The sequence below is a fragment of the Kogia breviceps genome, chromosome 6 (assembly GCF_026419965.1).
Source record: "Kogia breviceps isolate mKogBre1 chromosome 6, mKogBre1 haplotype 1, whole genome shotgun sequence".
NCBI lineage: Eukaryota > Metazoa > Chordata > Mammalia > Artiodactyla > Physeteridae > Kogia > Kogia breviceps.
In genome coordinates this window covers 564,868-578,475 of record NC_081315.1, presented here as the reverse complement: position 1 = coordinate 578,475, position 13,608 = coordinate 564,868, and the positions used below count along the sequence as shown (strand labels likewise).

The window sequence follows — 13,608 nt, the reverse complement described above, 5'->3', positions numbered from 1 at the left end:
GCACCTTAAGCTTACGCAATGTTATATGTCAATGATATCTTGATAAAGCTGGAAAAAAGATTACAAAAAGAAAGACTAATTTTGAAATTGCAAAACTAGATTTTTACTAACTTTAATAAATAGAATACAATACTGAAAAAAGTCCCCCAAATCCCAAATGCTCAGGAACCAATCTACTTTCTTTTAAACAATTAATGTCTCTTCATAAAGCATGAGTTGAATTTATGAGTTTTATTCTTTTCAGAAGAAAGTATATTTGGTAGGAATCTATCATAACAAATGCTGTTACCCTCACTGAGAAATCATGTCCCTTCCATCTCTTGGAGAGAGTGCCGTAAAAGCTTCATAGCTTGCTTAGCCTACTGTGTGTCTGCTGCTCTTTTATTCTCCTAAAGAGTCGATTCTAAGAAGATCTTAACATCGCCTGTCAGCTCATCCTTAGAAACCCACCAACAAGGGCATCAAGGGCTCTAATCACTTCACGTCTTAAAAATAATCTCCGGGGACTTCCTTGGCAGTCCAGTGGTTAAGAGTCCACGCTTCCGCCTCGGGGGCATGGGTTCAATCCCTGGTCGGGGAACTGAGATCCCACATGCCACGTGGCATGGCCAAAAAAAAAAAAAAAAGAGAGAGATAAAAATGATCTCCAAATGCCTCTTTGTAACATCTTTCTTTCATCTAAACATACGCCTTCAACATTTCTAGTTTACGATAAAGAATTTAAAAGAGAAAATTTTCTGGCTACACGTGTGATTATCTAGGCTGGGATTCCGTCAGCAGGTCTCAGGTACACAAGCTGCGCAGTGCCTGCCGGTTATCTGCGCTTTGTCTTATCCCATGTCCTCCTCGGCCTGGATTCCGCGTTCTCTGCTTTTATTGCACTTCCGTCAGGCAGGTGAATCTTCACATATGAGTCTCTCGAACTGTTCTAACAAAACTTGCAAAAGCATACATGTGTAGGAAAAGAGGTATCTTTAGGTCCAGAAAACTATGTGGCGACCGAGAAAACAAAGGAAGAAACAAACAAAAACCCACGCGTGAAAACGTCACCTAGCGACTAGCAATGAAAGCTACTCCGTGTAAAAGCACGCTGCCACCTACTTGCAGGTAGTTGGCGTAGAGAAGGCCCCCTTTACTGGCTCTGTTCACACCCATTTGTGACTTGTCTTCGCCGCTGCCTTGTCCGGAGAGGTTTTTAAACGCATATCTGCAGATGAAAAAGTGAGAAGGAAAAAATAGAGCTTGACAAAGAACAGTAACTAATAGAGTGACGAGAGAATTCCCTTATTGCTAACTTTTCAAAGTAGCTTATTCAACGAGGGGAGAAGGGTGGCGGCGTTCACCCTCGCTCTTGAAATTCCGGAATTAGGGCTCATACTTGACATTCCTAAGCGCTTAGCCATACTGAGGAGGGAGGTAAATACTCACCCCAAGCTGCTTCCCGAGAATGGGCACCCACTCATGGTGAAGACGCGCTGTCACGGGAGCCCTCCGGCCGGGTGATGCCTTTGCCCCCCAGATGTCCCACAGCTGCCTTTTATGGGCCCCGCCCACGCTGCCCAGCCAATCAGCCCCTCTGTGCCTCTTACCAAGGCTCTTGTTGCAGCTGGAACCGAAGCTGAACTTTGGTAAACGTTAGCGTGGCTCTGTGTTGGGGACACTTTGTTTGCTAGGAGTGTGAGTGTCCGCCTAGCAATATCGGACTTGTCAACTCCTGCTTTCATAGCCACAGTAGCCAGCAGCAGATAACTCGCTAAGAGGCCAAGGGAGCGACCCAAAGATTTCACTGTCCTGTCCCAAGAGCACATGTTCTCACAGAGTTGCAGTGTATGAGGGGTGAGCTCGCACACTGCACGAGAGCGCATGAGTTTATGGGACTGACTTCTAAACCGTGGCTTTGAGGCCCCTGGAGCCAGGGCAGAAGCTCCACCGCCCTCCCACGGCGGAGAGGCACCAAGCACCACACGGAGAGACAGCTTTTCCTGCTTCTCTCACGTCTAAAGTGATCGATTTATGTCATTAGAAGACAGAAGCTTCCTTTCTAGTCTTGGCTGACTAATTTGCGATATGGGAAAATTAACTGAATGTTAATGTTAACTGAATGTCTGTACACGTCAACTTCTTCGTCAAAAGAAACGAAGGGGTTTAAAATCGATTGTAATTTCGAAGATGTTAATCCACCCGAAAGTTCTGCTTTTATGACTATAAATAATTGTAAGATCAGTGCAGTCTTACAGAAGTATAAGCAGCATGAAAATGTTATAAGAGCTGGGAAATCATCTAAACCACATCCTAGGTCCCTGTACTCCGCTGGGGTTTTGACAGGTACCTCAGGCCATTGCTTAGTCCCTGGACGGGGGTTTGTCGGCAGGAGAGGTAGCAAGAGTTCCTGGTGTGCTGGCCCGGAGCGTCTGGAAGCAGAAAATATTTAATAGCTCCTCTTTCTCCACGTGGTTATTCAACTAAGTGTGTGTTTACAAAGAATACAGCGAAATAATTTATTCCACTCTCTTTAAGCCTTTCGGCTGAGAAGTGATCTTCACTTACTGGTCCCCATACTAGTGAAAGAAATAAGGAAATGATGTTGTTTTCACTATAAATTAGAAAAATTCGATATTTTACAAGCAAAAAATATTTTGTCTTTTTTTAAAATAACATTCCATTTAGATCTTCTAAGCAGTGTCAATTCAGTGGCTTATCTGAGCAACACGAGAGCTGATAATTGAAAGATTTGAATTCAGTGTATCAGGGAACAAAGATGTGCCGTGCAGTGTGGCCAAAACATTAAAAATTTTAATTTTTTTTTTAAAAAAACAAACTTTACCTGGAATTTAAACTTAGTTATACAAGTAGGAGCTTTGCAAAGTCTTTTGGTAAAACTCTGGAACAGCCATCAACAAGTAATATTTGCTCAGTTGTAACTATTATGGCAGACCCATAAGAAACAGAAAAGAAACTCTTAGGACTCGAATTTCAAGGGAAGGGGTACTCCTGTTACAAATTATGCCTCAATTAAGGGACTATTTCTTCCCTCTGTGTGAATTTAGGATGAGTAGCGTCATCCAAGAAACAATGCAGAAGGCTGTAATTAAGAAAGGAGATTTGGGGGGCCTTAAGAACCACAATTTGGGAGACATAGATTCGGGTAAAACCAAAAAAGTGTTCTGGGGAGGAGAAAGAGTCAGGGCCTTCTAAAGACAAAAAGCCACAAGGCTGTTAACGTTGCCTGGCGAGGGATGTGATCGACTGCAACGTGAGCCAGGAAATATCCGTCTTTAAGGGCCGTGAGTGTCTTCGGGTCGGGGTCTGACAAGACGACAGACTGCCAGGAGCTGTTTTAGGGTAACAGTCGGATAAGTATCTCGAGATTCTGGCCGATGTTCTGGATGCCTTCTTTGGACAATAAGTGGTCAAAAGGCCAGATTCCATCCGGGCTAAAGAGCACAGGTCACACTTGCTCACTGGCCTCCTGGCTCCCTTTCGGAGAGCTCTCTTAACCACACCGACTCCATTATTACTCTCCTTTTGTGACCGAGACCCCCCGTTGGAAAGCGCCGGCGGCTAACCATTTGGTCATTTGGCATGAGTGCCAACGCCCTTGCCTCTGGGAAGGCTGTTCTCAGAAAGCATGCCCCCCTGGGGGGTAAAGAGGTGGCTGTGTGAGCGGTAAGCCCTTTGAGAGTTTACGGCCCCGTAAAAGCCCACGAAGCCATCCAGGAAGTGCGTCTTCAAAATAGGCATGTAGGGCTTCCCTGGTGGCGCAGTGGTTGAGAGTCCGCCTGCCGATGCGGGGGACGCGGGTTCGTGCCCGGGTCCGGGAGGATCCCACGTGCCGCGGAGCGGCTGGGCCCGTGAGCCGTGGCCGCTGGGCCTGCGCGTCCGGAGCCTGTGCTCCGCAACGGGAGAGGCCACGGCAGTGAGAGGCCCGCGTACCGCAAAAAATAAAATAAATAAATAAAAAATAGGCATGTATCTTCATCGGGAGGGGTCTTACAGGAGTGGTTAATCATCTCAAGACCTCAAGCTACCATTATTCCTGTGGAAGGTATCATAGCACAGCAGCAACAGATACAAAGCATACACTGTTTAAAGCAGCGAAGAGAGAACAAATCAGAACCACGATAAGAATCACTAGTTGCAATCCGGATTTCAATAAGGCACCGAGTCCAGAGTGGAGCCAGCTGATTTCAAATGTCGGGTTCAAAGCATGTTTTGCAATGTCTCTGATGCTGTCATCGGGTGTTTAGGTAAACTTTCTGAGTGGCTCAGATACAAAAGTTACGAAGATTGTCTATACAGACGTGATGTTATAGTGATTTCTCTGAGGTTTATATCAAGTTGTCCAATTTTAGTTCCCATGACTTTGGAAAAAGGGCAGTTTTAGTTCTCAATGATTCCAAGTTTTTAAAAAATGGGAGAAGAACTGAAAAAGTTAGTTTGGAGGATTATACGCAGATATTGGAGGAAACCAGAAGAATTCAGGATCTAGTCCAATTTACAGATAAATAACAAAACCTCAGAGACAACTGAGTACTGGAACCTAATACCCACAAAGGTATATTACTGAAACATAACTTTCTCTCTCAAAACACCCTCATTTCTACCAAAGACAGTCAAATTAAGACTAACTTGTCTGCAACATGTCTCGTTTCAAAAAACTTGATCTGATTATTTATATACATGTGACAACAATAACGATTGATCATACAGGCTTTTTAAAACAGGATTTGCTGGAACTTTTCATAAGGAAACTCGATTGAATTTTTTTTTTTTTTTTTTTGACCATGCCTCATGGCTTGCAGGATCTTAGTTCCCTGACCAGGGATGGAACCCTGGCTACAGCAGTGAAAGCACCAAGTCCTAACCACTGTACCACCAGGGAATCCCAGACTGAACTATTTTTTTTTTTTTTTTTTTGGTACGCGGGCCTCTCACCGCCGTGGCCTCTCCCGTTGCGGAGCACAGGTTCTGGGCGCGCAGGCTCAGCGGCCACGGCTCACGGGCCCAGCCGCTCCGCGGCACGTGGGATCTTCCCGGACCGGGGCACGAACCCGCGTCCCCCGCACCGGCAGGCAGACTCGCAACCACTGCGCCACCAGGGAAGCCCCAGACTGAACTTTTAAAGACCTCTCAAGGCAAAGAAAGACAAGCAAAGGATGGCTATCAGACTTTGCCTGCAGTACCTACAGATATGGGTGAATTCTCTTCTTGAGGTCCCCAAAATGTCTTGAGTTTTCTGCACCTTCCAGGAAGTTACCTTCCTTACTAAGCTGGTTACGCTGCTGGGAACCATGTAACCAAGCTACCAAGTGGATATTTCCAAGAGTCTTATTGGCTCTATAAAGTCAATCTTAGTTCCTTAAAGCTGTCTGGTCACATCTGAGTTTGTTTCTCTAAAATATGACACTCCAGTCAAAGCCTTGGTAATATAACACTTCCAGCAGAGTCCTGTAATAAGCAGAACAGATTCTTACTGAACTTATGCAAATAACTATGTTGAAATAAAAATTAAAATATTAGGAGTTTCCAAATTCTGGACGGATCGGGTAGGGAGAATAAGATAAATGTTTCATCTTTGTTTACAAAGGTATACTTTATCAAATCGCTGCAAGTCATAGACCGCTTGAGAGAGGAGGTTTCTTTAAACCTGGAAGAGCCAAACATAAATGAACCAGCAAAGGTTTAAAAAAAAAAAAAGTCATAAATATTGTAATCGTCCCCATCAGTTCCTTCAGCCCCGTGGAATAAATTCTAGGTCTTTATCTTCTGTTAGCAGTTATATGAAGCCATCAGTTTCTTCATTAGAGTTTCATAAATTCTTTCCCATTCAATGGTATGATCTGAAAGTTCATTAGAAAACTGTACTCTAGATTAAGTGTCAGAGTCCTTTACTTGAATCTCTCTGAAGATGAAACATGTTTGTAAAACAATAACTGTCTAGAAATGACAAAAAAACTTAAAATGACATGATTAAAGAGCCAATTAAGATGCAATTGACAAAGGAAATTAGGTTATTTCCTTTGTGGTATAGGACATTTTAAGACAATAAATAGAATTGACTGAAAACATTTACCAGAGTTTCGGAAACACTTATAAGCCTATAAAGAAGTCTTAGTCTTTCTTGCTCATGTACTTTAACATATCAAATAAACTTAATTAACGACCCTTTTTTATATGGAGAGACAACAAATCTTTGAGATATTTGAGGGACCCTCTGAAACATATCTCAAAGTTAGTTCTAAGTAAAAAGAACAGAATTTGATTTGGGGAAGTTTGTCAAAAATATCAAAAAAATTTTAAACACTTGTTCAAATTGGATCAGGGGTCACTGTGAAACAAAGCCTAGTTATCCATTTAACCAAGATAACAATTAAAGATGTCACAGGCAAATATAGATGGTTATATAGTTGTAAAAATCTTTGTTTTTCCAGACAGGTTGCATTAAAAGTAAAGAAAACCTTTGTTTACAATTTATCATTAAGACCAGACCAATAATCTAAGACAACTTTGTCTTTTAATGGAGAGAAAAACCAAATTTTAACTTTGCACCAGCTTACTTTTGTTATTAAAACTCATTTACTAAATTAAAGTTATTCCGATTTTATCCAGATTGGCCACTCATAAAATTCCTTTCTAAAGATTCCTTTTTTGGGCTTCCCTGGTGGCACAGTGGTTAAGAATCCACCTGCCAATGCAGGGGACATGGGTTTGAGCCCGGGTCCAGGAAGATCCCACGTGCCGCGGAGCAACTAAGCCCGTGCGCCACAACTATTGAGCCTGCGCTCTAGAGCCCGAGAGCCAGAACTACTGAGCCCACGTGCCACAACTACTGAAGCCCGTGTGCCTGGAGCCCGGGCTCCATAACAAGAGAAGCCACCCCAATGAGAAGCCCGTGCACCGCAGTGAAGAGTAGCCCCCGCTCGCCACAACTAGAAAAAGCCCGCGTGCAGCAACGAAGACCCAACGCAGCCAAAAATAAATAAATAAATGTAGAAAAAATATATAGATTCCATTTTTAAAAACCTTCTACAATCTTCTAATTCCATTTTATTTGCGCCTTGTTTTCTTTCCCATTTACAAATAACCAGCTTTAGGCCAAAATCACTTTTTTTCCCTTAACAAATGGTTTTCCACTCTATATACCTTTTTAAAATGTTTCCTTTCATTCAAAGATGCTTTCCTTATAATTTTAGGAGTTTTAATTACATATATTAAGTAGAATTCTTAATACTTTGAAACCCTAAGTTATTTTTAGTAAAAATAAAGAACTAAACAATTGTGAATTGCATTAATGTTACGTGGCTTGGCATACTTATAAATACATTTTATAATTTTAAAAAGGATATGCTACTTTATAGCACAATCTTTTAATAAGGCACAGATATACACATTTACTTATAGACCCAATAGTTTTAGTCTATCTGAAAAAGAGGTCAAAAGTAGGTAAACTTAGACTTGTTTAACAATAAAGGTTTCAATATTTTATCTTATTTGGAAATGATCTACACATTCTACCATTTAACTAAACTTAGCAAAACTGTAAAGTTTTAAATTACCAAAATGTTTTGGGGAAACTATTTTTATGTAGACATATCATAAAACATAATTATTCTAAAAGAGTTCATCTAAAAACTATTTTCCCATTTACACTTACTTAATTTATTTTTGAAAATATCACACCAAATTATTTTTCTTGCTGACAAATTTTGTAAAAGATAACACGAAATTACTTGACTTTTAGCAAACCTAGGTACAATAAAAGTACTATAATTAATGCTGATAGCTCTAACGACATGTCTGTATTAATTAAACCAGCAAACTTTAACAAGTTTTACACCAAATGTTAATTTGATACCAAATATTTCCCAGTCCACATGAACCTGAAATTCATTTGGGCTAGTTTCTATTATATTTCTGAGAATTTATATAAGTACTTAATTTTCTTTAAGTCAATTAAATAGAAGTCTTTACAAATTAATTTTGGTTATACCATCTAAAAGTAGAAAAAAATACCATATCTAAAATGTACATATCTAGACATACAGAGTGATAGACACAGACAGAGATCTCATAGCTTTCTTTTTAATACTTTAGCCACGGAATTCCCCGGTGGTCCAGTGGTTAGGACTCAGTGCTTTCACTGCAGGGGCCCGGGTTCAATCCCTGGTCAGGGAACTAAGATCCCACAGGCCAAGCGGCACCACCAAAAACAAGCAAACTTTAGCCATAAATCAATTATAACACAGAAGTCACTAGTTTATAAATTACCGTTGGACTAAAGTAAATCAACTTGCTTAGATGGCTTTTATAATTTGTGGGGAAGACTTTTTAGATTTGCGTTTGTCCTTGACAAGCAGTTTCAGGAAGGCGGTTTGGACAAGAGAGCCCCATTCGTAGCTGGTGTTTAAAAAGACCCCTTTCCTCAGGCTTTTAAATAAATCTTCAGCCTTAGGATTGGAGACGATCTAACACAGGGTTCTTGAAGTACTGGTAGAACATTTACATTTCAGAGGCACAGGGAGAGAAATGCAAGCTCCTCCTAGGAAGGCTTTTGTTCCCTTTAAGGTCAGAATTTTGAATAAATGGTTTTGTCGCAATGATCGTAATAATCACAGACAATGTCACCAGACCATTGGATGCACTGTTGCCTTCTATGGGGGAAGGAATCTTAGTGTTATAAGAAATAAGCTCAGAGAGAGATGAGCAGCAGGGAGGAGAACACCGCAGCGGACATTCAGAGGCACAGGAGGGAGCAGGGGTGGCTTGTGGGGAGGAGGGAGGCCCAGAGGATGTTGTTTCCATTTGCAAGTCCTCTGAAGTAACCGTGAGTTACTTTCTCCGAGGGAAGCCTTAGTGGATTCATAAGTGTGTTCCGAGCCCTCAAAATACCAGTTGAAATGTGCTTCCCTATTTTGTCTTATATCCATTTTTCTAACTGACGGGGCACATAGACTAACAAATAAATTAGATAAACGAATAAATAATTGAGGTAAACCAATTCAGGGATTTCAAAGGAGCCACAAGTAGGTCCATTTAATTTTTCATCATCCCAGGTAATCACAGTCAGCAAAACAAATAGTTGCAGGGCTGGGGTCCACGGTCCTCGTAGGAAAACCCAGCAGGAGTTCCAGGGGGATTGCTCTGCACACTGACCCTTAGCGAGTGAACTTTCCACACTTGGACAGTAATTACGCCCCAGACCAAACAGAAAATGACATCTTGAAAACAGAGGGCAACAGCACAGGGCAAACAAATAAATTAGCACCTCTACCAAGGAGAGAGCCTCCAGTAGAGGGGCACCCACCAGCACGGCCAGGGCCACGCAGGGGACGCTGGAGCGCCGTGCACTCCCGCAGGGGCTTCCCTTGGATCCAAGGTTGTACCGGAGCTGGGGCTGTAGCAGCTGCCTTGTAGCCTGTTCATCGGGTGCCGTGAAAGGTCGACCCCCAAACAGTGCAGAGGCTGCAGTTAAGAAAAGAATTTATTGGTGCCCTTAAGAACTGTAGTTTGGAAGACACAGATTCGGGTACAATCAAGAGTGTCCTAAGGAAGAGAAAGGGTCAGGGGCTTGCAAAGACAAAAGGCCACGAGGTTGTTAAAGTTACCTGGCGAGAAGGGTGATGGACTCTTGATGCGGGTCAGGAAATACTTGTCCCTGAGGAATCGTGCGTCGTTTGCGGGTTGCGGCGAGTTATTTTAGGGTGAGGGTCTGGAAAGCATCTCGAGTTTCTGGCAGACGTTCTGGACACCTTCACTAGGGCGATAAGCGATACGCGGTCAGAGGTCAGATTCCATCCGGGCTGAGACAAACTGAAGTCACATTTCCCCATGGGCCATCGGGCTCCATGTTGGAGCTCTCTTAGCAGTACAGACACAAAGATGATTTTCCTTCTACACTCGTTTCCAAGGGAAAAGGAAAAAAAAAAAAGAAACACTCGTGGGAGATGTGTTTGTGCGAGGCTGCTTAGCCCGCTGTGTAGAAATGGCTTTTGTCCACTCTCGCTGGAGTGATTTGTCATGAAACTCCCACCAACATTTATTATTCGTTCTTTCCCCAGGTCAAACGTGATATTTTGCCATTTAAAATATGTCCCCAGATTATGCTTTTCATTATATAAATTAATATAATTTTTTAGATAAATGTACTATTTATACAATGAGAAATCATTAAAAATGTCTATATAGTATGAGTTGTACAAAAACAAATTTTATGATATAATCTTCATGTATCATATAATTTTTAAGAGTACTAAGAACACATTTTATAATCAATTGTATAAAATGGATAAAATAATGAAAAAGTTTAGGTATGTAACCATAATACATTGTTTGAATCAAAGTCAGAATAGTTGAAAATCAGCAACTTCATATGGTTCATCTTACTACTATTCAAGTAATACTTAGTACTAAACATAAAAATATTATTAAAGGGGGTTTTGAGTCAGGAAAACTTGTGAAATGCTCAAATAGACAAGTCAGTTCTTTGAAAAGGAAGAGGGAAGCCAATTCTGATGCTGCCAGGTTAAACATAGCTTTAAATATTCAACAAAACCTGCATAATAACTTATTAGCAGAGAACCCAAGATTTCACCCCGTTACCGACTGTGCAATTTTCAGATACTATTTCCCATCGCTTCCAACGCAAACATCTCTTAATAAATCTGGAGCCCAGTGACGAAGTTCTGCCGTTTCCTAGCGCGCTCGCGGCGACTCTCCTACCGCGCTCTTACGGGCTCTTTATTTTTATTTTTTTATTTTTTTGCGGTCCGCGGGCCTCTCACTGTTGCGGCCTCTCCCGTTGCGGAGCACAGGCTCCGGACGCGCAGGCGCAGCGGCCACGGCTCACGGGCCCAGCCGCTCCGCGGCACGTGGGATCCTCCCGGACCGGGGCTCGAACCCGCGTCCCCCGCATCGGCAGGCGGACTCCCAACCGCTGCGCCGCCAGGGAAGCTCCCAAAAGGGCACTTTCTCCGCTTTGCCGCCGCGCTTGCCGCGATAACCCCAGCGGAGGATCTAGTCCGCTCCCCTGTGTGCAACAAGACTCTGTACTTAAATCCTTAGACTTACTATATTTGGTTTTTAACCTCGGGTTTCTTCCTGATTTGCTCACTGGGCTGTGTGTCCTCTAGGTAAGTTCTGTGTGTTCTCTCGCCTGCGTCCTCGGCATATGCAGCATCCGCCCAGGGAAACAAGGACGCGACCAACGTGCTACCCAGGTGAACCTCCTCGTCCCATCACCCCTCGTTCAGCAGAGACCAATCTAAACGCTTCGGTACTTAACGGAGAAGGAGCCTATCGAGAGTACTTAGAACCATGGGGACGAACGTGGATAACCTTTGAAGAAAGCCGATGAGCTTTGCTTTAAAATTATGAATCTCAGGTACTGCGAAGTGTGTCTTTATAGCAACTATTTGCACACAGGCAGGTGGGCGAGTCAACGACGCGCTGAGCGCCTGTCAGTGCAAGTCGTTCCGGTGCAGGTCACCATCTGCCGTGCCTTTTGATTCCTCATGAGTCCAGGATTAAACCCATCGCTCCCAAAGAATTGCCCAATATGTGTGAAGTGATTTGCACAAATGGAAGGGAAAATTCAAAAAAGAGAAAGAGAAAATAAGTATGTCATTTTTGTAATGCCTATTGCGGGCCAGACACTGCGTAAGATAAAGCAGCCTGAGCAGATCCAGTTCTTCTTCCCTGTTCCACAGTGACCTCCCCGTTTGCCACCTTCGTCACACCGTCTCCTCAGACCAAGGACCCTTGATTTCTCCCGCCAGCTTTGACTTCTCTTATTCCCCTGGCACATTTCCTTCTCGAACGCGTTAGGCAACTTACTCCCTGGTTAGGTTTACTGTCGCTTGCTGCTCAACTAGCAGCTCCACAAGATTAGGCTTCTCTGTTTTGCTCGTGGATGAATCCTACAGGGCTGGCAGCAGCCCCTGCGCCACATCAGGTGCCCCGTCTTTGTTGAATGAAGACAACTATCCCGGCGAATTTAATGCAAAACCCAAGCACGGTGTAAAAATGCTTCTCAATGTTCTTGACGGACCGAAAGCATCACAGAGGTTTTGGCCTTTTGCTGTGATACAGATGTCATGAGGTATTGCTCTCCATCTTCTACATCGCTCCTGGCATTCATCTGGATCGTCACACTTGTTTGGCTATAGAGCTGCGGAAGGGTTTCATATTGTGTATAAACTCACTGTTCACTTTGGAAAACTAGGCTTTGTCATCAGGTTTAGTTGCCAAGGAAACTCACATTTTTACAAATCCTCAGTTAAAATCCATCTGATCTCTCTTCGGTGCGTGTACGGGTTTTTTAGGACTGCTACAACAATTTACCACAGATGCGGTGGCTTAAAACAACAGAAACTTATTCTCTCACAGTTCTCCCAGAATTCTAAGTCAAGGTGCTGCCGGGGCCGGGCTCCCACCAAACCTCCAGGGAGGAATTCTTCCTGCCTCTTCCAGCTTTGGGGCCTCCCGGAGACCCTTGGCTGATGGCAGCTTCATTCCATCTCTGCCTCTGTCTTCACACAGCCTCCTCCCTGTGTGTCCCTGGGTCCAAAACCCAGGTGATTTCGTCTTGAGAGTCTTAACAGATCACATCTATCCATACAAAGAGTCTATCTCCAAATAAGGTCACATTAAGGTTCCGGGTGGACATGAATTTTTTTTTAACCCCACTGTAGTGTGTGAAATTCACATGCGAAAAAATTAAATCGTTTCTATTCTATCATGCCCGATGATCTACACCTCATGAATGTTCAGTTTTTAAAATTGGCCATGTTTGAGTTCTTTTGTTTTGTTTTCTTTTTTGGAAGATGCACTAAGCACACAACTTATAACCTTCTTTAGAATAGTTCCCAAAGGTATGAAAATTATGGGAAATCAATATTTTTGTTCTAAAGTCGTTGAGAGGTAGGTAAATTTCTCCGAAATGTTCTACTGTGCAAAGAGATAAGAGATCAGAGTTGAGAAAAGAGACAGGAACATAGAATTGCCAGTACAATGTTTGGATAATTTGACACTATCCGGGTAACCTTGACCCCAGTGACACATGATTTTGTAACCTCCTGGGACTGCAGGTTAAGCATTAGTGGAGTCCTTCCCTACCTTGACCAATTTCAGGAACAGTTGCAATGCTGGGAAGAAAGCCCCAGAGGTGCTTATACAGAGGCTGTTTCCCTGGTGGCGTCACAGCAGCTGAGTGACAAACAAACCTCCCACAGACTGGACCAATGGCAGGTATGGCAGACCTGAAGTGAGGAACTCACCAGCAGTCCCCGCAGCCTTTCATTTTCAGAAGGTTGAACACACCAGCCGGGGATGGGCTTTTTGAACATATAAATAATTCGGATAAATCCGAGGTGCATTTAATATATGATTGTTAATGGTGGTGTTACAGATCTGTAACAATCTCCTGTGTGTATTACTCCTATGTGCATTACAAAACAGTTGCTTCCTATATTTAAAAATCAAAGGATGGGCATTTCATTTAATCAGTGCACAAAAATGCAAATCAGAAGAATTCTGTTTGGATAACAAGTTCAACATCGTATTAAATATCCAAAAATAGAATAAAGAAATAGAGTCTGTGACTCGATTTTG

At 42.8% G+C, this 13,608-nt stretch overlaps 1 protein-coding gene across 4 annotated transcripts in view; it reads right to left on the bottom strand.

Annotated features, from left to right (window-relative positions):
- TDO2 (tryptophan 2,3-dioxygenase) overlaps positions 1–13,608 on the bottom strand; it is a 50,550-nt gene that overhangs the window by 21,361 nt on the left and 15,581 nt on the right. For 2 of the 4 annotated variants that reach the window (XM_059066299.2, XM_067035403.1), the window contains exons 1-2: positions 1,429–1,521; positions 1,102–1,207 (exon numbers count right to left, since the gene is read on the bottom strand). In XM_059066299.2, coding sequence (XP_058922282.1) covers positions 1,102–1,207; positions 1,429–1,463 — 141 coding nt within the window. In that variant the 5' untranslated portion in view covers positions 1,464–1,521. Of the gene's footprint in view, positions 1–1,101; positions 1,208–1,428; positions 1,522–2,329; positions 2,412–9,304; positions 9,463–9,605; positions 9,755–13,608 lie in introns of those variants that run through there. The other 2 variants (XM_067035404.1, XM_067035405.1) reach the window with 2 other exon arrangements.